We start from the raw sequence: 27,270 nt of genomic DNA, 5'->3' as shown, positions 1-27,270 counted from the left end.
TGTAATATAATATTCATATTATACATTTCAGCAAGATAAATGAAATTCATAAATAGTTAGATATTATTTATTATACAAAAAAGATATAATTTAGACATAAATGAAATTATGTTTTAGGTAGTGTCTTAGTTTAATTTTCCATATAATTTCAGAAGCTCTTGTAATAATCTTTGGTTTCAATAAAGAAATAAGATAAATCAGGAGAGAAATTTCACTTTGTGTTCAGATCTCACATTTGAGTTCCAAGGAAATTTCATTGTATAGTTAAAGATTTTGATAAATTTTGGATGATGAAATTTTGATGGAAATTTTGTAAGATGGAAATCGATTGCCATTTTGATTTCAAGGGCGATGGAAAATGGAAATTTAGACCATTTCGTGGAAATTTTGGACCATGCTCTTATCCACGTTTGTCTTTGTTTTGCCCCCTTTATTATTGATCCCTTTTCAGAACCCTGGGGAGAATTGCCTGAATAGAGAAGTTGATGAGGGATATTTTTGTGGTCGGATGCTAGCGAGTGGGAGAAAGATTGTTTAGTGGAATGGGACATTGTAAGTCTAAAAGAGGGGGAGGTCTGGGTCTAGGTAACTTGGTGTCGAAAATCATTTTTAGGGAAGTGTTTATGGACTTTTCCTTTAGAACCTAATTCTCTTCGGCACAAATTTATTGATAGTAAATTTGTACTTATACAAAATGGATGGGTGCTAATGCAGGAGTTAATATTTGGGTTGGGGAGGACAAATGGATTGGAAATGTGCCTTTTTGGCTATTGGTTTCCCTTGTCTTTTTGTTATCTACTCTTCATAAGTCTCATATTGCTGCCTTCCTCATTTTGTAAGAGGATCACTATTCTTGGGATTTTCATTTTGGGAGGAATCCTAATGATAGAGAAACTAATGAGCTTGCTTCTTCGGCTATTGTGCTTGGTTTTTTTTGTGTACAGTCGGGAAGTGATAAATTTGTACGGAGGTCTAGATTATTTTGAGGATTTCTCATTTTTTCCCCCTTCATTTCATCCATTTCCTTATGTTAGCCTCTTTGCTGCTTAATTCTCTAACATGGAAAGCTAAAGTTCCTTCAAAGATCAAGGCCTTTACGTTGTCATTTGTCCTTGTGAAAATCAGTATTAATGATTTCCTTCAAAGAAATGACTTAAAAGGCCCTGTCTCCAGATGTTTGTGTTTGCTGTTTTAGGAATGGGAAAAGAGATCACTTCTTTCATTGTCCCTTCTCTTAGGATATTTGGAATCATTTGTTTGGGATAGTTGGTGAAAATTTGGGGTGCCCTGCTTCATGTGAGTGTTTTTGTACTATTAAATTTGGGGTTTTGGTAAGAGGAAAGAGGGGAGAGTTTTGTGGTGATGCACTCTTCTGGCCATTTTGGTGCATTTGGTTGGAAATGCTAGAATCTCTAAAGGTGATGCCACTTCCAGTAGTAGGCATTGGAGGAGAGGAGTCTTCCTTGTGCCTGTTAAGTGCTTGAAAAATGGATTCTTTGTCATGTTTCTTTGAAAGACTTGCAGTGGGATTGTTTGGTTTTACTTTATTAGATTTGTCTTGTATTTTTTCTTTTTGTTTACCTGCTTTCCTTTGTAATGGGAGAATATGTTGTTCTCCCCTGTTTCTTCTTCTTCTTCTTTTCTTTCTTTTCCTTGTCGTACTCCTCCTTTCTTCCCTTAATACAATTCTTTGTTTATCCCCTAAAAAAAATCTTACTGCTTTCCAGTTAAAAATTTTGAAATAAAAAAGTTATTTTTATCAATGGCAATAATTAATGTGGCTTTTAGTTTAAGTGAACTCTTCTTCATCACCTAATTTATTGGACTTACAGCAAACTTGCTTACAAATTCCTCAAATCATGTGCACTATTTAAATTTACTATATGATGAATTAGACCAACAAGAAATGTGAGTAACTTTTCCCAGTTCCTTGTGGTGCAAGTGGGATGGTATATACTGGCTTTTGCTACCATATTTGGCCTCTATTTAGTACTGACTAGTCATGCTTCTATATTACAAGATATTAGAACGATGCTTAAATTACAGCTAAACCAGATTATTATTTTTTTTTCTAGTGTAGAATTTGCTTGTTTGTGTATACGGATGCTGCTTACAAGTTAATTATCTTGTTGATTCAAGTTTTTTTTTTTTTTTTATTTCCATTTTACACAATCATTTTTCATTTTAAGCGTTAATTGTCTGCATTTTGAGTAATGCACATGTGACTCATTAGTAGAATTCTATAGTTTTAAAGCATTTTTCCAGATTTCTATGCAGATATTTCCAATGTATCAGTAATTTAACAATCAAGTGTTTTAACTGTTATGCAAGTTGTAATCTTAAAGGTTTCGGGTCTCTGATATAATTTCCATTTCAAGTTTCTATTTTCCTTTCTGTACAATGAAGAAATAGATTATGACAATGCTTTTGTTTATGTTGCTAGTTTTTTGTTTCAATTGTCGGTATTCGACTGTTTTTGAGAAAAAAAATTAATATTCAGAATTAACTTTTGTGGATTAAATAATCCATTTTATACATAGTTTTTTAATTAAAATTAAGATTAGCTGACCATGTGAATTTAAATTATAATTAAAATAAAAATATCCATAAAAATTCTAAAAATTTGAAAAACAACAAAATCCATTTAAAAAAAATATATATATTTTTTACTAGTTTTCAATTGTCATGTACAATAAGATTGTTCTTGTAGCACGAAGAAGTGAGTTGAAATGTAATGATATAGTAAAATATATATTTAATTTATATTTTATGATAATATTTTCAATTTTAATATTTTTGTAGCATGAAGAAGCGAGTTGAAATGTAATGATTTATATTTAATTTATATTAATATTTCTGTATTTTTGTAATTTTAATCATAATATTGACTTGTTCTTTGATTCAAGGAAAAAAATGAGCATTTGTTCAATCGAGTCTTAATTTGTTTTAATTTTAGAAATATTAACCAAATTGTGGTTTTGGTTTTTAATTTTTGTTTATGGTTTTCCATTATTTTTGACATTGATGCCAAATGACCCCTTACTCCATGATAACTACTTTTTGATTGCTTCTAGGTTTATATTTTGTATGTTGAAATTACCCTCAATTGAAGTAAGAGGAGCTAAGCTGTGCCGCTCTGTCATCGTCTTCGGTGGCTGTTTCTGAAGAGTTGACATCGTTTACACTGCTTGTGATGACTTGATGTTCTCTCGGTGTCCTTGTCATTTGAGCCCTCAAGCATGGCGACATCGTCCTTGACTCACTCTCCTTTCCTCTTCCAAATCCTCCTCACTCTAAATATCTCCTCATCGCTGATCCATAATTTGAAACCGAACTCTACTCGACAATTGTTCTTCCATATTTTGAAACCAAATATCATCTACATCGGTTTCCAGTCTTTGGGGGTTTCATTTTTCCAGGAACCGACCACGGAGGCCTTCCTTACAACTTCATACCTATGCCGTACTTGAAACCCTACCTTTGACAATTAGAGAGGCTGCATGCTTCAGTGCAACGCTGCTAAGCCGCTATACTTGGAACCCTACCTTCAACCATTAGAGAGGCTGCACACGTAGCATTGCTATGCCTCTGTTCTAACCCTTACCAAACCTTTCTCTCTCGTTTCTTTGGCCGACCATCTTATGATGTCTTGCTCGTGCTCGAAACATGGATGGTAGAGTTTGTGACCTCAAACTGAGAGGAAAGTAATTTCAGTTATCTGCTTGGATGTAGTGACCTGTAGCATCACGGAATATGCCAGCATGCATATCTTGTACATTGTTTTGGAGGAGGAGAAACTCGTTTGGTTCCTAAAGATGATGGGGATGTCATGCGAGGTCAATGATGGGGTCATTGCGAGCCACTGGGGAGCTAGTGTTAGAAAGATAGGCAACATTGTGGGTTTGAAGATTTTGGAAAATAGTAGAGGCAGGTTTATAACTTGAAAAAGGACTATAGCAAGTATTTCCTTGACGTATGTATCCCTTAGGGTGAAAAAAAAAACTGGGTAGAGGGTCTTTCACGTTGCTATGTTCGAACTCTTGTTAACTATGGATAAGTCCTCTATAACCAACAATGGCAATTGGAGATGCTCTGACTATGGCTAATCAAACGTTAGGCCAGAGGAGAAGAGTGAGAGGAGATGTGTGTTTTAGAGATTTTAGCCAAATATCCCCTTCACTGACGTAATGAGAGGGGTTCCGACAATGAGGACGGAATCAGGGAAGGGAACTATTCATAATCACAGGGACTGAGGATCCTTTCCTACTAGGAACCCTAATCCTATGTGAGAAGATGGCTGGGAAGTAGTGAAATACTTTAAAAATATATAGGAGGTTCTTTTGAGGGGATGAATGGATTGGGTAACGTTGGGCTGGTCACTTAGAGGCCCAAGACACATGGGCTAAAGAATTTAAAGACAATGTGGGTTATCAGAAACAAAACCATTGGATCGATAGGGGTTGCTGAAAAGAGACCAGCCCAAGAAATGCAGCAACAGAAGCCTGCGGTTGAGGTGGGAGGGGGTGGAATAGAATGTGCAAGTTTAGATAATTTGGCTGGGTAAAGTTCATAAGATTTTATGGCTGGTGAAGGCCTACAGATTATATGCAATGGAGCAGAGATCCCCATGAACGACAAGGAGCATATCAAAATTAGCAATGAAGTCTCTCCTTTGTTCTTAGTTCCAAGGGAGGAGATGTTGATGGGACAAGAGGGGGAAGAAGAAGATGATTTGTTCAATGACTTGGAAGAAGAGATGGACAGCATAGAAGAATATGAAAAGGAATTACTGGTTGATTGGATGAGAGCTGATCTCAAAGCCGCAAACTAGGAGGGTTTAAAACAATTTTTTGAAGATAATAGTGGCGAGTTTGAGGGTGAGGGGTCCTTTAAAAGTGTAAGTTTAGCAAGGAGGCCACATAAATCAAAAAGAGATTGTCTTCAACTGGGTCCTGAGAATGCTCAAGCGAGTATAAATTTTATTAATTATAATGTTGACCATTTATTAGCTTAAATAATGAAGGGCCTTTGTCTTCTGACCTTGGCCTTGGGCTCAATATTCTCCTATGTTTAATTTGATTATTCCTATAAGACAACCGCTTCATCTAAAAGCTTAGGCTATTAGGTTTTTGGGCCAATGGGCCAACAATGTATATCAAGCTTTAACACTCCTCCGCAGGTGCAGCCCAACAACACGTAGAGAGAGGAACACACAATAGATAACACCCATTACAAGGAATATAATAATTTCTTTTTTTACACCACACAATAAACACATGCAACAAGACTAGAACTTAGGACCTCTTGGCAACCCGCTCTGATACAATGTTAGGTCACCACTTTACCAAAAAACTTAAGCTATTAGGTTGTGGGCCAACAATGTATATTAAGCTTTAACAACTCTTTCTCGTGGTATTGGGGGGGATGTGTTTGTGAAGGGTGATCTTCTTATGGAGGATCCTGATCCAACTAGAATTAGTAAAGGTATCCTTCCTCCTCCTACTCAACACATTTCTTTCTTTTGAAACTTTATGTCATATGGATAATTCTAATAAAAGGGGGGGTTGTGAGTGTGGGTGAGAGAGACAACTTTGACCCACAAAAACTCCTTCGAGACCTAGGCCTAGAATTATTAGACCATGATGGGATTTTGGTTAGGGTGGGAATGAGCCTTAGGACACACAAGAGGAGGGAAAAGAAAGTTCAGAAAGAACTAAAAAACCTTGTTTAGTGATAAATTACGAGGGAGACAAGGGGCTAGGAAAGTGGGGCAAAGTGTGTCAAGTTATGAAAATAGTTAGTTGGAACGTTAGAAGGTTGGGGGGGGGGGGATTAGGAAAAGGAACTTGATTGAGGACATTTTGATCAGTAGTCCCTTGATATTGTTCCCATCTAGGAAACTAAATTGGAGTTAGTAGATTGCGGGTATGATTAGAAGTATTTGGGGTGGTTGTTGTAGGGAATGGGAATATTTGCCCTTGCTTGGTGCCTCTGGTGGTATCCTTGTCATGTGGGACTCTCGGTTTCTATCTAGAGTGGAGACACACATTTTTTTTCCCCCTCTTTTCCCCTTGTTGTGTTATTTTAAGCGAGAGGGAGGGGCCAGTGGTGGGTTTCCTCAAAGTATTGGCCTTCAATACCAACTCTTAAAGAGTGTTTTTTGTGGAAAAATTGTACTATGTTTACGACTTCTACCCCCTAAGTGGATAGCAGGAAGTGATTTAATGTGGTAAGATTTCCCACAGAGAAGAAGAGGGTTGGGAGTGAGAGAGGGGGGGGGAAGGCGGTAGAGTTTTGCTAGCATGCAGAACTTCGATTTGTTAATTAGGATTGTGGTTTGAGAGACTTTCACTTGGGGAGCATTTCTTTTACCTGGTCTCTGCGGGCGGTCACTAGTGGATTGGATAGATTCTTATTTTGCAGGGATTGGGAGGATGAGTTTAGAACCTCACTCAAAGTACTCTCCCTAGGAGCATATCCGATCATTTTCCTATTTTGTTGGAATCTAGTAAGGTGGCGTGGGGTCCTACTCCCTTTAGGTTCGAGAATATATGATTAGACCATGTGACTTTAAGCCTCTGGTTAGGGAGTGTTGGGAGAGGGAACAGAAAGAGGTTAGGAAAGTTTTAGATTCTTGAATCCAATTTTCCAGGTCTACTATGATAGAGTGAGTTGGAGCTTCTTGGGTACTATCTTTGCTAGGAAGGGTTTTGGTGAGCGTTCGCCTCGTTGGATTAGGGGTTTCTTGTCTAATGTGTGGTTTTCGGTGATTGTGAAATGCTGGACCGAAATCCTGTTTTAGTGCTTTGAGGGGGATTAGCCAAGGTGATCCGTTATCCCCCATTTTATTTGCCCTTGTAGCTGATTTTTTTGAGTAGGATGGTGGATAGGGTTGTGGAGAGGGGGTTGGTTAGAGGTCTAGAAGTAGGGAGAGAAGAAGTGGTGGTTTCCCATCTCCATTTTGCCAGTGTTACCATTTTTTCCCTAATGATCATAGCCCTTCTTTCAGGAGAATTTTGGGTAATTCTCCAAATTTCCAACAGAACGTTTGGTCCTAAAATTAATATGGGAAAGAGTGGTTTAGCAACTTTGAATGTGTTTGTGGAGAGAGTTAGAGAGCGGGCTGCTCTAGTGGGGTGTGGAATTCTGGATTGGCCTTTGACCGACTTAGTGATTCCTTTGGGGGGCAATCCTAGAGCTGTTGATTTTTGGAACCTGGTAGTGGAGAGGGTGACAGAGATTAGATGGTTTGAAGGGGGCTCTTTTCTCTTTTGGGGGAAAAAATAATCTTGATTCAGGATTGTCTTTCTAGCATTCCATTATATTTCCTGTCTATTTTTAAGACTGATTGGAATTGCTGGCAAACTGGAGAGAATTATGAGAGGCTTTTTGTTGTCTGGTGTGGGGGGTAACAGGGTCCACTCAACTTAGTAAGCTGGGGTGAGGTCTATAGATCAAACAAGAAGGGAGGGTTGGGTCAACATAAGACGGTGTCTAGAAACATGACTCTTTTAGCTAAATGGCTATGATGCTTTCCTCTAGAAGAATTGTCCCCTTGGCATGGAGTAATAAGAAGCAAGTTCAGGTTGGATGAGAATGGGTGGGATATCAATTTTAATTTAAGATGTTTTCTAGGGAGTCCATGGAGGCCTGTTTCTCAGATTTATCCTTCTTTCACCCTCACACTAACTTGAGTTGCATAGTGGTTCATGTACCTGTTCTAGGAAGACCCTTGGCTGGGAAACACATCCTTTTCCATTTCTTTCCCTTGTCTCTTTCTGCTGAGCTTTGAGAAAAATTGAGCCATATCTTTCTTTGTTGGGGATCTGAGCAGTCCTTTGGTTTCTTGGAATCTCCATTTTAGGAGACCTCTTAATGATAGGGAAATGGTGGAGTTGTCTTCTTTATTATCTTTTTTGAATGGGAGTAACCTTTCTTTAGGGAGGGATGTTTGTTCTTGGTCTTTGGATCTGTCAGGAGTGTTATTCTTGTAAATCATTTTTTGAACTCCTAATCCATTCTAACTCTTCTTTCCCACTCTATCAATTTATTTGGACGGCCAAGGCTCCCTGAAAAATAAAGGTTTCCACTTGGTTGATTGTGCTTATTAAAATAAATACTAGTAACTTGCTGCATATCAGGTGACCTTTGAAGGCACTCTTGCTGTGTATCCGTGCTCTGTTACAAGAACTCCATGATAGCTTCTCATCTTCATTTGCACCGGGAATTTTCTTGGAGGATTTGAGATGATCTTTTTAAAATTATAGGAGAGAGTTTGTTATGTCCTTCGGTGGAAGAACTGTTAGCCATTTCTTTCACAGGCTCTGGAAGAAGGAAGGATAGGGCAGCTTTATGGAAGTGTGGGATATTTGTAGTTTTATGGGGGATATGGCTGGAGTGTATTGCACAGATATTCTCTTGGAAGAAATTAATTGGGGTGCTGGTTTGGGAAAAAAAATCCAGTATGTGGTTTTGGATAAATTCCGGTATTTGGCGTTACTGTGGTGCGTTGGTTTGGTTTTTCCAGAGAGATTAATTTCCAGGAGTTGCAATGAGATTGGAGGAACCTGCTGGATTGTTGATCATTTTTCTTTTGTTGCGTTTTTAGTGGTTTATTCCAGTTTTTTTTGGGGAGATGTCTCATTCTCCCTCGTGTAAATTCTTTTCCTATTAACGATATTTTCTTTTGCTATCAAAATTTTTTTGGCAAGTTAGGCTTCTTGTTCATTCAAATGACTTTAGATACTTTTTAACAGTTCTAAAAGATTCTAAAGGGACCTGTTACACTTTTTTCCTGTATTATATCTTCTCTAACAGTCATTTTTGAGGTCTCAGGTTCAAATCTTAACCTGTTTAAAATAAGTACTTTAAATCTTATTTAAAAAGTAATTTAAATTGTTTTTATCTAATTCTGTTTATGAAGTAGGAAAATGTCTTATATTTGAAAGGTATGTATATTTTTCTCTCTTAGCATTTATTATAATGTTGCTCATTTTATTTTTGAATAAAATACTTTTTTCTCTTGTAAATGACATTTGGTACATAATAATAAGGAAAAAATGGCAATTAATATTTATTAAAGTTCTAAAAATAAAAATAAATTATGAAGGTTTTAGTAGTGAAAATTAATGAATACTCTGCCACAAAAATGAAGTATTTTTTTTCCCAACTGGTATTGGAATTGAATTAAATCCGTGCACAAAATTTTTTCAGGTTCAAATATTAACCTAATTAAAAATAAATACTTTAAGTGTATGTTTATCTATTTCTTTTTAAAAATTAGGCAGGTGTGTCTTATATTTAGAAGATATGGATATCTTTGTACATAAAATTATTTGAAATGGATGTTAAATTTTCTTCTTTTCTGCCATCTGCTGTGTGGGTTTCTTGGATCTAGATGGGGAATCCACCTATAAAATAATTTGTTTGGGGGGCATTGGCAGGTCCTTTTACTGTGATTTTTAGATTTTCCCTTCTCTTGTCTCTGAACAACGACATTGTTATCATCCATTAGTAATTTGACCCTTGGTATGATTTGAAAATTCAACTTATTTTTGAGCCATAAACACTTCAAGTAGGTTTTTGCTCGATGGTATAGAGCACCGGAGCTGTTGTTTGGAGCCAAGCAGTATGGTCCTGGGGTGGATGTTTGGGCTGCAGCTTGTATATTTGCTGAACTTCTTCTTCGCCGACCTTTCTTACAGGTAATTATTGGTTTAATTTTTATAAAATAACATACATATGCTATAGATAATATCCTAAAAGTAAATGTATTTGAAATGAAAAAGTTAAGATGAATGAGCTGCATGACTTTGAAAGATAAAAGGAATGAAACATCTGCATTAGCTGGGTAATACATGTAGAAGAATGGTGATATGGTTTGGGCACTTGCAATATTGACCAAGTAATGGTCCAATAAATGAGAGTGATTTAGTTGAGATTAGAGATCATTGGAGGTGTAGAGCCATAGGGGTAGATCCAGATTAAATTGGACGGAGACAGTTGAGAATATTTGACAGAACTACTTTCTGAGTATATTTCTCTACATTGTGCGCAGTGGTGGAAAATGATTCACGTACTGGACCCCCTTCATGGGAATTAAGGCTCAGCTGTTAATGTATACTTATGCAATAGCCTATAGGTTCCTGCAACAATTAACACTGGTTTTTTTTTTAATAAATATTTTTGACTTTATTGACTGTGTTGGTCATATTGTTGCATATTATGGAATGCACTGCTATGGTTAGATCTACAACTGTCTTGCTATCTTCTAGAGCTCCAAATTTCCTATGCACTTCTTCAGTTCGTTTTCCTTTTTGGTTGCTTCAGTAACAAAAAAATTGAATACGGTTACAATAACAAAAATTTTTCTTAATGAAACGTTCTATCTTGATTGTGTGTTGTTTTATTAGTTTGTGGCATTTTCACATTCTTTCCCTTGAATGTGCACCTGTGAAGATGAAGTAAATTTTGGTTTTGAACTATGAAATCTTCTTTTAGACAAAATTTGCTGGAAACAATTTCCATAAAATTATTTTATGAAAATATCTATTGAAATTGATGTTGAAAATGAAGTCAAAAGTATCAAATTTTCTGTGTAACAAGTTTGTTGGTATGTAGTGGTCATCTTTTCTTTGGAAGGTTTATCTTGATAAGGTTTGTCAAAAGCCAAAAGATTTTTCTATATCACATGCTGGAAGCCATGTTGCAGGGGTGCTTCTTCAAGGATTCCTTTGACATGTATCATAATCATGTTAATTTTTAGGCATTGTTGGGTTGACATTTTTTTTTGACACTTTTGGGACATTTCTTTGAAGCTTCGTTAGCATGTTCTGGATTTAATAACGATTCATTGTACCATGACTATTTTATCCATATTCATGAAAAATATAATGGTTATAAAAAATGACGAAAATGTTGTTTTTAAGAATATTACAAATTTGACATTTATAATTGGAAGGATTGGTGCCGTTAGTATTTATTTGAAATGCAGAAAGAAAGAGGAAAAACAACATGCATTTGTATTGAACTTTTTATTTATAGGCATATAATGCAAAACCCATTGTACTACGCTCCCATGCAGTATCAGAGCCTAGGAAGGGAATGATGTTTGTTTGTGTCCTTATTTTGAGATGCTGTTTTTTGTGTCTTGAATATGTGACCTTCAGGTTTGAGTATGATACCCTTGACATTAAGTGTCTTATATGTATTCATACAAATGTTAAAAGCTTAATATCATATTAAATATATAAATAATATTTTATATTTGTTAGCTATTATGCCCTTGCTGTGTTATGTTCTATATTTTTAGGATTTGATCTATGCTTGTGCCCATGATTCATATCTTTGATGTATCATCTGTGGATGTGATTTTGAATTGGTATTAGTTGACTTAGTATGAAAAGATGCTAACTTGATTTTGAATGATTCTATAAATGCATTTAGTTTTGGATGGCATAACTTGATTTTTAATAATTCTATAATGCACTTAGTTTTGGATGGCATAAATGATATGACAAATAATGCTCACTAAAGTATGAACAGAATATTAAAAATCGAGAAATATATTTTTATCAGTAAAAATAGAATCCATTGAAGGGCACCAAGGGGGTGCGCTACCTACATAGTTGAAAAAGGAAATCACCCATAATGCAAGGGTGTCCAACAAGTTAAGAATGGTGCGGGTATCTATGATGTACCAACTAGTAATAGTGCTAGGCCATCTGTCTTTGATTATATTTAGGAGTTTTGCTGATCCTTTGTTGATTCTTTTATTTCTTCCCTCCTACAGAGTCCAAAAATTGGCAAGGGGAATAAGAGTAAAAGTTGTCCATATGCATTTCCATTACTAGATTTCTTTCTATATGTGTGGTAGGGCAGTTTGTCTATGAAATAAGCAATGAAAAATGAAGAAAACAACAACAACAACAACAACAACAACAACCAAGCTTTAAGTATCCACTAAGTGGGGTTGGCTACATGAATCTTGTCTGCCAATCTTCATGATCTTGGGCAATATCATCTAAAAAGTGAAGGGCCATTAAATCCTTACTTTCCTGTTTCAAGTTACTTTAGGTCTACCCTTACCTCTTCTATTGCAAGTTGCAACTAACATTAACTAGCTCATTCCTTCTTATTGGTGCATTAGTTGGTCGCAAGTGTCCAAACCATCTCAGCCACCCAACACTTATTGTTGAGATTTTAGGTAGAACAGAAGACCTGATACAATGATGGGTTTATAATGTAGTTTCAAGTGTATGCCAATGACCATAGTACCCTTTCTAACTCTCACTTGTTAACATAACACTAACACACTAATAATGCTAAATTACTAAAATAACCATTAACACTCCCTCTCAAGATGGCGCATAGATATCATATGCCCCTAGCTTGTTGCAAATGATTTTAACATGAGCATCCCCCAAAGCTTTAGTAAACAAGTCACTAAGCTGCATATCAGACTTCACATTAATGGTTGTAATAAGTTTTTGCACAAGTTTCTCCTGAACAAAGTGGTAATCAACTTTAATGTGTTTTGTCCACTCATGGAAGATTGGGCTGTAGTCAATATGAAAGCATCTTGATTATCTCTCATCAACTCCATAAACTGAGAATGTGGAAAACCTAGTTCTTCCAACATGTTTTTCAACCAAACAAGCTCACATGTAGTGTGAGCCATGGTCCTACACTCCGACTCAGCATTTGACTTGGCCACACAGTTTGTTTCATAGGGTTACATATCAGAGGGTTCTGTGGCTACCTTTGTGGTTGTTTTTGTGAAATACCAAAGGATTTTGATGGTTCTGAGAAGGGCAGCCACGGCCAGGGTATTTTCTGGCAATGGCTGAGTTTTCCTGCAATACCTGGTCTGGTTTCTTGGCTGTAGGAGTGCAGTGGATGCTCCTGTACTGGCTGATTTGCATGGCATGATTAAGGTTAAGGTAAGGTTTGGTTTGGAGGGGGGAGTGTTTAGGTTGGATCTTGCTTTGATATATTGTTGGGATTTTAGGTAAAAAGGAAGAGCTAACACAATGATAGGTCTTTCCTTATAATATATGTCAAGTACATACCAATGACCATAATATCCTTACTAACTCTCACTGATTAACATAACACTAACACATTAATAATGATAAATGACTAAAATAACCATTAGAGTTATCTTAACTTCTGTAGGGGATATGCCCAACTTACCATGAATGCATCCAATCCTTAATTTATCTTTTAGAGTTATTCTACTCGTCCACCTTAGCATTCTCATTTCAGCACCTTTTATTTTTTGGATTTGTCCTTTTTTGGCTGCTGAACATATTCATATAGTAGGTCTTATAGCCATCCTATAGAAATTTCCTTTTAATTTTAAGGGCTTTCAATGACCACACAACATGCTTGAAGCGCTTTTTAAAAATTCAACCTTCTTTTACTGTACGTATTAAATCTTATTCAATTTCTTCTTCAGCATGCATAATAGATTTATTGAAATCTACTAGTGGTATTAATTTTTTGATATCAAATTTAATATTTTTCCTAATATTCTTCCTTATCATGATTAGAATTACATTTCATATATTATTTCTTGACTCTACATATACTTAAAACCTCTAGATCTAAAGCTTCTCTTCATAATTCTAACTTAGATTCGTCTCCACCTCTAGTTTTATCAATCAATACAATATCATTCCCTTGTTGATGTAAAAAGATAAGGATTCAAAACCTGGATGTATGCGTATTGTGATTGGAAATTCCCTAGAGTCTCCATCCATAGTCCTAACACTGGTCATTACTCATTCATATGCCTAATGACATTAATTTACCTACTGCATACTCTTTTTTTTTTCCCTGGAAAAATTTCCCGAGGTACCCTACCATAGGATTCTCTAGGTCAATAAAGACTTTGTGCAAGTCCCTCTTCTTTTTCTTTTTTTTTTTACTAAGAATTAAGATCCATATATTAGATAAGCTGGAAAAGGCAAATAGGCTATACAACAATGCTAGATGTTGAAAAGATCAAACTACAAAAGAACAAAATACAGCAGAAACTATTTGTCCTCCCATATCAGTGGCACAGTGAATTCATCCTTCAGATCTGCACAATTCTCTCTAGATGATTCTGATCCCGAATGAATGAAAGTTACTTTCACCAGAATATAATACCAGTTTCAGAAAACCAACTTGTGTCAGCTTCAGAAGATCATTCTGATACATAGCATACATAGCAATAATTTCTGAATAGGCTTCGTCCCTTCAAATATCAACTCATTTCTAGCTTTCCATGAATGATAAGTGATGGCTACCCACAACATCTTTTGCATTTCATCTTGTTTATAACTCCCAAGGTGGAAGGCCTGCTTTCATTAGCTCCAATGCGCCCAGTAAGTTCATCTTCATACAAGCTATTTGATAAGGTTTTTTAGAGGATTGCATTCAAAAACAAAATGGTCCCTAGTTTCAGAAAAAGAATCACAGATTTTACATTTAGGTTCTAATGATCTGCTCCTTTCGTTTATTCAATGGCAAGCCATGATCTCATAAATTGGTGGAAGAGGATTCATATAGCCGACCCCACCTACTGGGACTTAAGGCTTGGTTTTGTTGTTGTTTTTGGAAGTCAGGTTCATATCCAGGAGGTGTATGTGGAAGATGTTTAGGGGTGTCTTGATGGTTATGGTGCAGGGAAAATGCCTGTTGGTGCTGGTAGGAGTTTTGATATGGCTGGGTTTTGTATGGTATATTCTTGGGAAGTGGTGACGCAGACAGGTTTTGAAACGAGAGATTTTTTTGAAGAGAAACAAGTTAATTTTGATGCAGTGATGGCTTAATCTTTAAAAAGGAATACTGAGGGTCATTTGGGTATCATGGAAACTCTGAATGTTTGGTAGGCTTAATGAGGTGAGAAGCTTAGTGACAGAGGTCAACATAAGGGGGAAAAAGGGAAATGGGTTGACATGTCTGATAATTGGAGTGAATTTGGTGGTGGATTATTCTTGGATGGGGTTCGGAAACAATATGTTTCATATTCCGCTGATTTAGCAGGTGTTATTTCTCATGTGCCAGTGACTCCACTTGATGGGCTGGAAGGTGTTCCTATTTTCATGGATGATGTTATGTGTAAGCAGGAGCAAGTTGTTCATCAGATAGGGATGGTATTTTCCTACCATCTCATTTGTTGTTGAGATGGATGGGAAGCGTATTGAAACTCAAAAATGTTGAATCAGATGGATTTGTGGTTGTCTCATGTTGTAGGTCAATTAGGTTGATTGGATGGTGGTAAGAGCAACATGAATATGGTCTACGCAAGTTAACAAATCTGAAGTGTTCAGTAAACTATGATGGCAAAGGTTCAAAGAAGGGTTCTCTGGTTTAGGCTGTGTTATGTAATCTATTTTTCTTTTTTCTCCATTTTTTTTTAAAATTTAAATGTTCATCTTTTATTTTGAGGGCCTCTGGTTCTCTCCTTGTATTTTTTTTTCTTTCTTAATATATTCCTTTTGTTATCCAAAAAAAAAGGGAGATTTTACTGGAATTTTGATACTTCTTTGATACCATGTCTTCAAACAATGTACCTGCTCTCTTAGATCATAATTCATTTGTATATTTGCAGGGATTTGTGGTAGATTGATCTTTTCCAGTAGGACCACTGCTATAGTGTTTCTGCTGCCTGTATCTGCATATGGTACTAGCTAGTACTACTGATTCACCAATTGTCCTTTTTTAATGTTTTATAGGGTTCAAGTGATATTGATCAATTAGGGAAGATTTTTGCAGCTTTTGGGACTCCCAAGCCCTCTCAGTGGTCTGATATGGTATATCTTCCTGATTATGTGGAATACCAATATGTTCCTGCACCTCCTTTACGTACATTATTTCCAATGGCTAGTGATGATGCTTTAGATTTGGTATCAAAGATGTTCATGTATGACCCAAAAGCTAGAATATCGGCGCAGCAAGCATTAGAACACAGGTTTGTAACTTTTTTTATTTGATAGCAAAAGAAATATATTAAGAGAAGAGAGAAAATTACTTCTTGGATTGGGCAAGAGATCCTGATGCCAGGGAAATATAATTTTAATTATTCAGTTTGAAAATTTATGGTTTTTGTTGATTCTCCTTTTCATCTGTCTCCCATCTAGGTACTTTTCATCTGTACCTCTGCCCACAGACCCAGCTTTGCTCCCCAGACCTCCTCCTAAGAAGGAAACTCTCAATTCCAGGGCATCAGATTTTAATCATCAGGAGGGTCCTACTGTGCTGTCTCCCTTAAGAAAGATGAGGAGAGTGATGCCACATCGTGAAGGATTTGAAGGAAATAATTACCAAGTTGATAAGATTGATGATCATGCGAATGATATTAGACCATCAGATAGTGGACAAATATTCAGGAATGAACCTGTACCCACGTCAGTAGATTTTTCTGTCTTTCAATCAATGCCTCCAAATAGACCAACAATTAACAGGTAACTTTGCATCCTTTTGACGTTGCTTAGTTTCTATGATATCACATAATTTTGTATTGTGTTTATACTTGTTTAAGTTTCTATGACAGTTTATGGTTTTGTGTTTGAAATGTGTCTGACATGCTTGTGTTTGTGCGGTTACATCCAAAAAAGGATGAAAATTTGTCTCAGGTTGAGGCAAACATTAGGAAAACCTATTTCTATATTACATTTATAGTTCAGTACCATTGAAGTGTTCATGTCAGAGGCGTATCGTTAATGGACACTGGATTTTACCTGTCAGATATGGAAGAAGAAAATTCAAGCATTTTTCTGGCATGGTATATTCCATAAGTTAGGGTTGGTTGTGAAACTAGGAATTGGCTGTTTGTTTTTCCATGCTATTTAGCTTGCGACAGTCAGATGTTTGAAATTATCCAATTGATAATTTAATTGCTGAGTGAAATATGATAAAAGAAAGAACTTTAATATATATATATATATTTTCACATCTTCCTTCAAAGTTGCACTTGCACTCTATTCCCCCTTTTCTATGTTCCGCTTTTATTACACAGGTGCCTAAAAAAGTCACTGTTGCTAGAATTGAAGACTTTAGACCAATTAGTTTGGTTACAAGTGTTATATGATTTTAATTAAAGTTCTATCTAAGAGATTAGCAGTAGTCTTGGTGGATGTCATTTCCCATGATCAGGGTGCTTTAATTGGTGATAGATAGATTTTAGATGCTGGGTTGGTAGCTAAAGAAGTGGTTGCGGATGTGGTTAGAAGAAAGAAGAGGGGCTTGGTTTTGAAACTGTTTTGTGGATAGAGTTATGGATAGAATGGCTTTCGGAGGAAGATGGGGGAAGTGGAATCATGGATGTCTCTCCTCTGGTTTTTTCACTCCTAGTAAACGGGGAGGCTATCGGTTTTGTGCTTCTAGGTGTTTTAGGTATGCTGATCCCTTATCCCCCTTCCTTTTCACTATTGTGGTAGATGCTTTTAAGTAGGATGATTGATAAGAGGGGTTGAAAGAGAATTGATGGAAGGGATTAAGGTGGGCCATGAAGATCTGCCCATTTCACACCTTCAGTTTGAAGATGATACAGTTCTCTTTGTTTTTATTTTTTATTGATTTTGATAGAGAAAGAAATTTATTAAGAAAAACAAGAGAAAAAAATATAGCTTAGAGAAGATAAGAGGTCCTCAGGATGGGAAAAGGAAAAAACAAGAGAAGAAAATATATAATTCTTTGCTGCACTCTTTCTTTTCTAATATAATTCTTTGCATATCTGGGAAAAAAAAACAACATTATGAAGCATATTTCTATAGAATGGTTTGAGTTGATTATTACTAAGCCAAAAAATACACCTGACCAAAAATTCATATTGCCAAACGAATGATCATTTTGACTAGGGGTGGGAGAGGGTGTGCTTATATTTTGGAGGTTGTATTACTCCTATTAGTGCCTCCCTTTCCAACAGGGCCATTCATTTTTCTCTCTTTTTTAGAGTGCCCCCATGAGGTGTCACAAGGGTGGGTTATAGAGAAGATGATGTGTGACTTTCTTTGGTCTAGTTCTCAGGAGGATAAGAGAGACCCCCTCGTTAGTCGGGAGGTTGTTAGAAGACCTAATTCTCAAGGGAGATTGGGCCCTGGCAATGTTGTATCTGTTATCGAAAAACATCGCTCTAATTGGAAAATGTTTGTGGATGTTCACCTTAGAGGTTAATTCCCTGTGGTGCAAGGTGATAAGTAAATATGGGTCGATAGGGATGTGTAGGATACTTGAGGAAGTGGCACTGTTTCTCATGTAAGTCCTTGAAAGTTTGTTTCCCGAGTTGCTTGTTTGTTCTTTCGTCGTCCTCTTTTTAGAGTGAGTAATGGTAATATTGTTTGGTCTTAGGCGGATATGGGCGGGTGAGTGTTCGTTTGAGGTGATGGTGCTTTGTCTTTTTAAGAAATCTACTCTTTGCAATGCACCTATAAGCTCTTCTTTTTCTTTGGAGGGGGTTTCTGTTTCTTGGAATTTCCATTTTCAGGAATCTTAATGAAAGAGAGGTCGATGAATTCAATACCTTGCTTAATGCTTGGATCTGTTTGTTCCTTTGATTAGGTGATAAGAGAATTTGGAAGTGTGATCCCTCAGGTCTCTTTTATAGTAAATATTTTTTTAAATTGAACACGAAAATACATTCAATAAAGAGGAGAGAATGTACAAAGAGGAGAAAAAGATCCTCATATAAAAAGAGAAAAAACCTAAATAGACTAGTAAACTATCAAAATAAAACCGCCTTCTTCTCTCTCGGGATCCAAGAAAGGGGCACTGCTTTAAAACCAATGAGAGAGAAGCCAAGTATTGAATCCTATCCCAAAGCAAAGTGCCATAGTTCCTCTTCCTAAAAATGTTATGAGCATTCCTTTTCTACTCAAATCTTTTTTCCCTTCACCTCTTACAAACTCCTTCCCCCATTCACTTTATTTGGATCCACCCCATTTAGAAAGCAAAGGTTCCTTTTAAAATTCAAATGTTCATCTAGGCTACAACTCTCAATAGGTTTAATACGCATGAACTGGAGCGGGCTACCATGAGACAAGAGATCTACTTCATCCTGGGCGGATCGCAGGAATTGTTATCCAAAAACTGCTCAGCAACAGTCGGACAAGTGGGGAATGTTGGGGTGGGGCTTTGGCTTTTTTCATAAAATTCCACCACTTTTTCATAGAGCTTTCTTGCCCCCTATTTGCGAGTTACAGAGTAGAAGACCTTATAACAGCATTAATTCTTCATAGAAAAGGACCCAGCTAGTAAGCTCTATGCATTGTTTAATAAATTTAACAAATTTTGTTTTCATTTTATTTTATGTGCAGTGTGTTATTTTGAGGAAAGAATGGGTGTATGGAAGATAGATTTTAAGTTTTTGTTATTTGTATCAAGCTCTAATGTCTTTGGAATTGTAGAATTAAGACAAATTGGAGAATTAAGACATTGAGTCTAGGGTTTTATCCTTTCAGCATCGGGCATGTGCCTGGTCACCATTACTGTTTCTTAATTGTAGTTTTCTGATATACTTCTCTTTTTTTGACTGAAGATTTGGAAGGTTTTAAGACTGTCGTTTAACTTTTTTCTAGGTCTTTGAGATTGTTTCTACTACTAATATGCATAAGCATGGTTTGATTCATTTTGGATTCTTATGATATTTCTACTTCACTTGTTTTATCAGAGTGGCTTTTGACTCTTGGTATTGTCTCTATGATTTGAAGGAATTTTCTTAAAAAATCATTTTCCACATCAGAACCCTAACAAAAATTCCAAAGACTTTCCAGTGATTTCCAATTACCATAGTTTCAGCATTGATCCCTGCATGAGGGCCTTCCAGTTAGGCAAAATAGAAGGAACTAGGCCACTCGAACTAGACCAAACGGGTTCATTCAATTTGGAATGAACTGAGATTCAAATTGGACTGAAGCAACCTGTTTGAACTAGCCACAGAGCATTTTGGAGAAAAGGGAAAAAAAAAAAAAGAAGGGAAAAAATCGTAATTACTTTCACTCCTTCATTCGAAATTATTGATTTTACAAGCTTGACTCTATGCTCTGCACTCTTATATGGATCATTTATCCTAATTATAGTGAATTAGGAGAAGGTCATCCTTTGAGCCCGTTAAAGAGTAAGTGATCAGGAAGAGCAGGCGGTTGAAGAGGCTATGATTGAGATTTAAGGGCCACTGAAAGACCAATGGATACATCAAAATTGGAGTCCAAGCCCCAACCTGTTGAAGTCGTTATTCTAGGAAAATTTGTCAGTAGCACCTTGAATGGCTTTCTTACAATCTTAATTTCTTTCCAAACTGGAAAATTACTTTGACTGCCTTCAAATTTGCTTTGTGTCTTTGTTCTTCATTTTTTGGATATTTAAAATTCTAGGAAAAATTCTATTTCATCTATCCATGGTCAAACAGAAGTGGGTCAGTGCAGCTTTGCTAGTGGGTGAGATTCGAGTTTGGAAAGAGATCCGCTCTAACAAGGTCTGAAGGAAGGTCTTTTCCCTCATTTCCCTTGCTATTTTTTGAGCGAGGGCTGCCCGGGAGGACGTTTGTGTAATCGTTGATCCCTTGATCCTTTACAGCGACAGTTGTATTGTTTTTCTTCGTTTCTGTTTTTCTTGACTGGCTTCCCCTTGGTGCCCTTGTCTTTCTTTTACTAATATATCTCTCTGTTGATCCACAAAAGGGTAATTTTTATGCAGTTGTATCTTCAAGACTCGGGGTTATTTTTATTCAGGAATTTTGTATTTTAGTTTATTTGAGATTCCCCTAGTTAAGTCTATAAAAGGCCTTCTATGTACTTGTTTTTTATTGGGAGTTGAATCACAATTATTTTATCTTGGGAATTGGTCCTGCATAACTCTCTCATTCTAATGATGCAGAGCAGAAGTATAGGAAATAGAAGCGTAGGGTTTTTAAGGTATTAATGCTAATGCGGTTAATCATATTTTAAATTAATTTTACGATTTTCTAAAAACAAGGATAGAAGGAAAATTGAATTTTATTAGTGAAGTGGTTTGTCTCGTTTTACACAATAGATACCCTTTTATAGACCCAATAAAGCTTCCCTGGTGAGTGAAATTCCTTGAAGAATATTTTTAACACAAAGGGAACCTACCTGGTGATGCAAAACAATAAAGAGGGTTTACTGCAAGGGAGCAGAAGAAGCGGAGGAATAAGATGAGACTATGAAGATACAAGCTGGGGTTTAACTTGCTCTTTCAAATTCACAAAATTGTCTTTCCATGATGTCCACACAGAAATTTATAGGAAAGACAAAAATATCCACACGCTAATTTGTAGGGAAAAACCCCACATTCACATAAGCCTACTGCAAATTAAACTAGAGAGAGAATAACTGCAAACTATATGCATTTTGGTTTTAGGAGTGATTAAGACCCAGCAATTCCATAAGCTTATTCTGCAAAATCTGTCTCCAAATAGGGTCAAAATGATCCATCCAATAACCCACTTCCCGACCTACATCATTAGTACTTAATTCGGACTATTAAAACCCCTAAAATACCTAAGAATTAGTAAATAAAATCCCTGCAAATAATGGTTATGGAAATTACAACAAAATCTGTGAGAATCAAGATATGAGCTTGGAACATGAACAATCAAAAGTTAGTGATATTAAAACGAAAAACAAATAATAGTTTCTAATTACATAGAGTGAGGCTCTTGAAGAATCATCATTTGTTTACAATCTTCAGCTTGCAAATGAGGAAATTATCTTCATGTATATATAACCAAAATTTCAACCAAGAATTCCCATTTCTATACAACCTCCACCCCTCATTATAGATTTGAAGAACCATTGAGCAGAAAAATGGGCAATACAGAGTCATCATTTTCCTGCAAAGCAATCTGAAACTTGTTATTGTACAAGATCTAACCTTTTTCACACAATCACCTGTAAGAAAAAACCTAAACAAAATTACCAAACAGATACACACTAAAACCCTAGCTGCCAGAAACAAATTAAAAAAGAAAAAGCCTAAAGAAAATTTAACTGTTTTTGAAGTAAGGGACTCCATTCGCTTAAGGTCTGGGATACAAAAAAGGCGAATATAACATAAGAACAAATCAGAAACATAGACATGTGCTGCAGTAGCTAACAAAACTCTCATTTGAGGGATGCCAATTCAATCGTCTAGAGATGGAGTTTAATGGTCATAATTTGTAACACAAATAAATAGCTATGAAGAATTTAGAGTTCATTAATGGTTAATTTGTTAGAAACTGTTCTTAAGCATGGAGCCTGGTCTTACCTTTATGATGGCTAGAACTGTGAGTGAGTTCAGCTTGTCAGCATCACAATTTAGTGTTGCAATGTGTAAATAGGCTTAGTATTTTTTCTTATAATTTTATTGTTATATTAGTTATGCAGCTCAGTAAAAAAGAACTTACTGAGAACAATCTTTAATATTCGCTGCTGAAATTTAGTCAGACACAAACCTTGTCCGCCTTTTCTATTTTTAAAAATACAGAAACAATATTAACGCACAAAATTCCAAAGTGTAGTATGTTTTACTCAATAGTCATATATGTGTGTGTGCTGTGTGTTCATTTACTTATTCAAGTGATTATGATGAAAGGAGCAACTCAAAAATAAATTAAAAGAGATATGCAGGAAAGAGCTCAATGTACCTTTGGAATGTGTGCACATATACAGGACCCGCCCGGGTCCGGGCGGGTCGTAAACGGGTCACGACCATGTAAACCCTAGCCCTCCTGTTGGTCATGGGTTACCCGTTTTAAAAAATAATTATATATTTTAATATTTTAATATTTTTTAAAAGAAAAGTGCTCATTTTATTTGTCAACTTTAAAAAAAAAAACATAAAATTTTTAAAAAAATTGTTTGCACAGACAGAGAGGGAGACTGAGGTCTGAGAGTGAGAGCCATGACTTGAGAGGGAGACGGAGGGGGAGACTGAGGGTGAGATCGTGAGAGGGAGGGGGAGACTGAGACTGAGACTGAGAGGGAGACTGAGAGTGAGACGGACTGAGGCGACTGGCGAGAGGATCTGCAGAGGCCCGAGAGGAGAGCAGTGGCGAGAGGCGAGAGGATCTGCCATCTGCGAGGCTTGACTCTAGAGACAGGATGCGGGTGCTGCAGTGCCTGAGCTGCCTGAAAGAGGAAGATCTAAGATGAAATCTTGGCGTGGGGTGCGGCCGGCGTGCTGGGCAGAGCAGAGGGCAGTGGGTGTGGGTAAGAAATTAGGGTTACTTGTTTAAATGTGTATATATAGGCAAATTAACCGGGTGACCTGACCCGAACCTGGGTTGACCCATTTATAATCGGACAGGGCACGGGTTGACCCGTTTATAAATTGGCATAAATCCGAACCCTTTTTAAACGAGCGGGCCACGGGTCGCCTGTCGGGTTTTGACCCATTTTGCCACCCCTACAAAGAACCAACATTGTTAGATGACGCCAATTTCTGAACAAGGTAAGTGTCACACCAATAAATAAGGAAATTGAATAAATAATTGTTGGGGAAAATGCAGGTTATAATATAGAGGGCAAGAAAAGAGGAGGCATATTGCCATTCATTTGGCCAACATTATATCCATATAAAATCTCTGGCATTGGAAACATTGGTTATGAACTCTTTAGTAATTAACTGTGGTTAGTTAAACAAACACACGCAAGTACACACACATCACACTTCAATTGCAATAGATAACACAAAAAAAGAGGGTAAATAATCAACGAAGATAGACGATTTCTGCTTTGATAATAAAATGATATCTATCCTACGCGAATTCCAGGATGCAGTATTGATTAAATCAAAGAAAATGTATAGCAGTAGGAATATAATATATCATAAAATTCAACAATGATAATAGAAGATAAAATAAATTATCCAGTTGAAAAAATAAAAAAAAATAGAAATAAAAAGACAGAACAAAACCAAACCAAACCAAACACCAGTACACAATAACAATCTTCAACTTCCAATCTAAAAACTTCATGATTAAACAGAGAAGCCCTTAAAAAAGTTCAGTTTTACACTTGGGCTGAAACTGCTTCAAAAAACTGAGAAAGAAAGAAAATTAGTGACTATTTCAGATTTAAAGACTATCAAAAGGAAAATACGCATAAAAAATTGCAGGAATGTGGATCTGCTTCCAACCTTCAATGTAGAACAATACCAAACAACATGCATTTAATCGATTCTAAAACAAGTCCCATGGATCTATTAATAAACACTAAAAAATATAAACTGTGAAAATGTAATAATTTTTTCCCCAAAAACAATCAAAAAAATATATTACTATTGCATCTTTTCTAAGACACTAAATTTTTCAAAACACAAAAAGTTCACAAAATTTCTCCTTTACAGCAGCATACTTTTCTCTGTTCAGTGCCATTGTTGTCAGTCACAGCCTTCCCTCTTTACAAATTTGAAATCTGGGTAGAAAAAAGCAAGAACCATAAGACCCAAGAAAATGTTTAATAATAATAATAATTCAAAAAAAAAAAAAACTGAGGGAGATATAAGAACCTCTTTCTTTCCCGCCGTTCGCCATTGCCATTGTGACCTGAGCTACCACTGCTGCCTTGTTGCTCAACCACCATCTCTTCTGACTCCAGTATTTTAGATATAAAAACAATGAAGAGAAAAAATTGATCTAGATGTGAGTGAGAGCATTTTAAAGAGGAAGTGGGAAAGGAATAGTGGCAACACTGAGGGAGTTGTGCTCAGCACAAAAAACCCCATTCCCATCCTGGCTTTTCCTCCAAAAAGTGTGTGGAGACTGCACATGCAGTAGCTTAGAAGACTTGTAATTTTTCTTTTTTAAATAAAATGAACCAATCGCCCTTTGTTGCATAGTGCTCTCCAAATGACCCGCAATCCAACTAGAGCGACCCCTCCACATATGGGCCCACTCAAACTCGACACATGTCAAGCTAAGGTCCAACCTAAGTCAGTTTTAAATAAGAAGCATAGATTCCATGTCCAACATCTTCTTATGTTGATACCATGGTTTAAATTTTACTCAGGCGAACCCTGTGAAATTGCATCCCACCAATTTTCTGTATAATGACTGTTTATTTGAAACAAATCTTACTTTTTGTTCTTTATGATATTCATGTAATAAAAGAAGTACTCTAGATCGTATAACCAATACAGGAAATCTGCTTTACTAAATAATCCATCAATATCTGTAATTTTACCATAGTATTGAAAACTCTTACATCCCTTAACATTCTCAAAGCATCTTGCATTAGTTTTCTAGGCTTCTGATCATAATTAGTCGTGAGACTGGCTAGCATAGCTTCTAGATCTTGCATCTGCTGCACGTACTACATGAACTCGACTTTTATGATACCATCGTTACAAAAACATTTGTTACTACCTTTTCAGTTGTTTGCCGTTAGTCAAGGTAAGCCTACTATTTATACCAATTGATACAGAACAGTGGGTAGATGGTTTATGGTATTAATGCTGGAGTGGTTAATCCTGTCTTGGATCAATTCTAGGATTCCCTGTGAATATGGATAGAAGGGAGAGAAGGAAGCTGGATTTTATAGATCAATTGGTCTGTCTCGTTTAGCACAATAGATTCTCAATTATAGACCCAATAAACTGCTTCCACTAAGTAAAAATCCTGAGTATTTCTAGTATATACTGTAACCTATTGGGGCTTAATTTTGGCTATTACCCCCCTCCCCCCCAAATTACCTAAATATCAGCTAATAAAACCCTACCAATAATGTCTACGAAAATGAAAATGAAAATAAAGTTAAGGAGAATCAAGATGTGGGTTGATTGTCCGTATATTGCATTCTACATCACTCATTTGTGTTACACATGTTTAAGCTTCCTATGGTTGTGACTATGGTTGAGTGAAGATAGAAGTTCAAAAATGGATAAACTGGGTTGATGGGAAAATCTATAGGTTTTTATTTTCGTATTTTTTTTAAGAGAGCGAATGTAGGTATTTATTTATTTTAAATTTTTTTGTATTTTTTTCTAGAGAGAGAGATTAAATTTAATTATAAACTAATAAATAATTAGGACAAAATCAATGAATATAAAAAATAACTTGAGAAGTTGGAAAGTAATATAAAAGAGATGAAAAAGCCTTTAATGTTTTCTGGCACTAGCTGGGCTTTGGTACTCATCTTGGTCTAACTCAATTACTCTGAACATGGACAAGATTCGAGAGGATAACTGTCGTGTGTATTAAAAGCAGAAGTACTATGCTTCTGTGTTTCTCCCCATTCAGGCTGGGCAGCCTTGGCTGTGCAACCCTTGCCTAGGCTGTGAGCATGTTTTAGTTATTTGATTTACAACTATCTCTTTGTTTTAGGTATCTCTTTGTTCATGTTATGTGCCGCAATCCTTGTCTTCAGTAGTACATTCATTTTCCTCTTCCTTCCATGCAGTGCTGACAGATCACATCTGAAAAGGAAATTGGATCTTGAGTTCCAACACCCTGAACAAGAATAATCAATATCCTTGAAATGTCTAGTGAATTCAAATTTTCTGGATGCGCATTTATTTGGTAAGTTGTTGAGCTCTTCTAAATTTATTTGGACTTTTGTAGCATCTTTTATCTCTTCATAAAATCCATCTGCTGACTCTTTGAATTTTTGTGTTGAACTCTTTGATGCATGCAGTGCTTGGCCTATAACAGCATCAAAATTGGAGGCCCACAAAAATTGTAAAAACTGAAGTTTTTTTTTTTTTTTCTTTTTAAAAACATTCTTTAGAGAATTGTATGCCAGTCTGCAGTAAAAAAATTTTGAAGTCTTTCATATTATAATTGATTGCGGACATTTGTTGCATATGTTGTTGTTTCTTGTCTTGTATCTTCATTAGGGACCTTGGAATTGTTGTATTCACCATTTGTTTAGTTCATACAACCACGAGGATCTCAAAGAATGCTAGCATGTCATGCCGTTTGTTGTAATTGGCATTCATTTCTTCATGCATATCTTTTTTCAGAAGAATCTGCTGCTTGGATCGGGTGACTCTTGGAAGATCAACGTGATATCAATGCCAAAATCCAATTCATGATTTGCTTCAGTTTTCAAGATGCATGCTCTTTTTTAGCTATTAATTTTTTCGTGGCACTCTTTTTTCTGGCCTTATTGTCAGTGAGGTTACCTTGAACAATTTACCAGACCCTTTTGCAGCACTCTATAGAGTATGGAAAAGAACTGACATAACCCAACTTTGCAATAGGTTACTAGTTTATGATTGATCGGGCAATATCCAGTTGCTGCCAGCTACTTGTATCCGCATTGAAGCGGAAATCTTTATCCT

At 36.2% G+C, this 27,270-nt stretch overlaps 1 protein-coding gene across 3 annotated transcripts in view; it reads left to right on the top strand.

The window, feature by feature from the left end:
- LOC131146389 (cyclin-dependent kinase D-3) overlaps window positions 1–26,886 on the top strand; it is a 30,851-nt gene extending 3,965 nt beyond the window's left edge. Inside the window, exons 4-8 of one of the 3 annotated variants that reach the window (XR_009134365.1) lie at window positions 9,579–9,704; window positions 15,726–15,961; window positions 16,131–16,454; window positions 26,388–26,506; window positions 26,622–26,886. Coding sequence is in view for 1 of the 3 variants with exons in the window: in XM_058095975.1 (XP_057951958.1) it covers window positions 9,579–9,704; window positions 15,726–15,961; window positions 16,131–16,454; window positions 26,388–26,451 (750 nt within the window). In the remaining 2 variants the exon portion in view is untranslated. Of the gene's footprint in view, window positions 1–9,578; window positions 9,705–15,725; window positions 15,962–16,130; window positions 16,455–26,387 lie in introns of all 3 variants that reach the window. The other 2 variants (XR_009134366.1, XM_058095975.1) reach the window with 2 other exon arrangements.
- The last annotated feature ends 384 nt before the right edge of the window (window positions 26,887–27,270 follow it).

The sequence above is a fragment of the Malania oleifera genome, chromosome 13, assembly GCF_029873635.1.
Source record: "Malania oleifera isolate guangnan ecotype guangnan chromosome 13, ASM2987363v1, whole genome shotgun sequence".
NCBI lineage: Eukaryota > Viridiplantae > Streptophyta > Magnoliopsida > Santalales > Ximeniaceae > Malania > Malania oleifera.
This window is presented reverse-complemented; position numbering and strand designations above follow the sequence as displayed.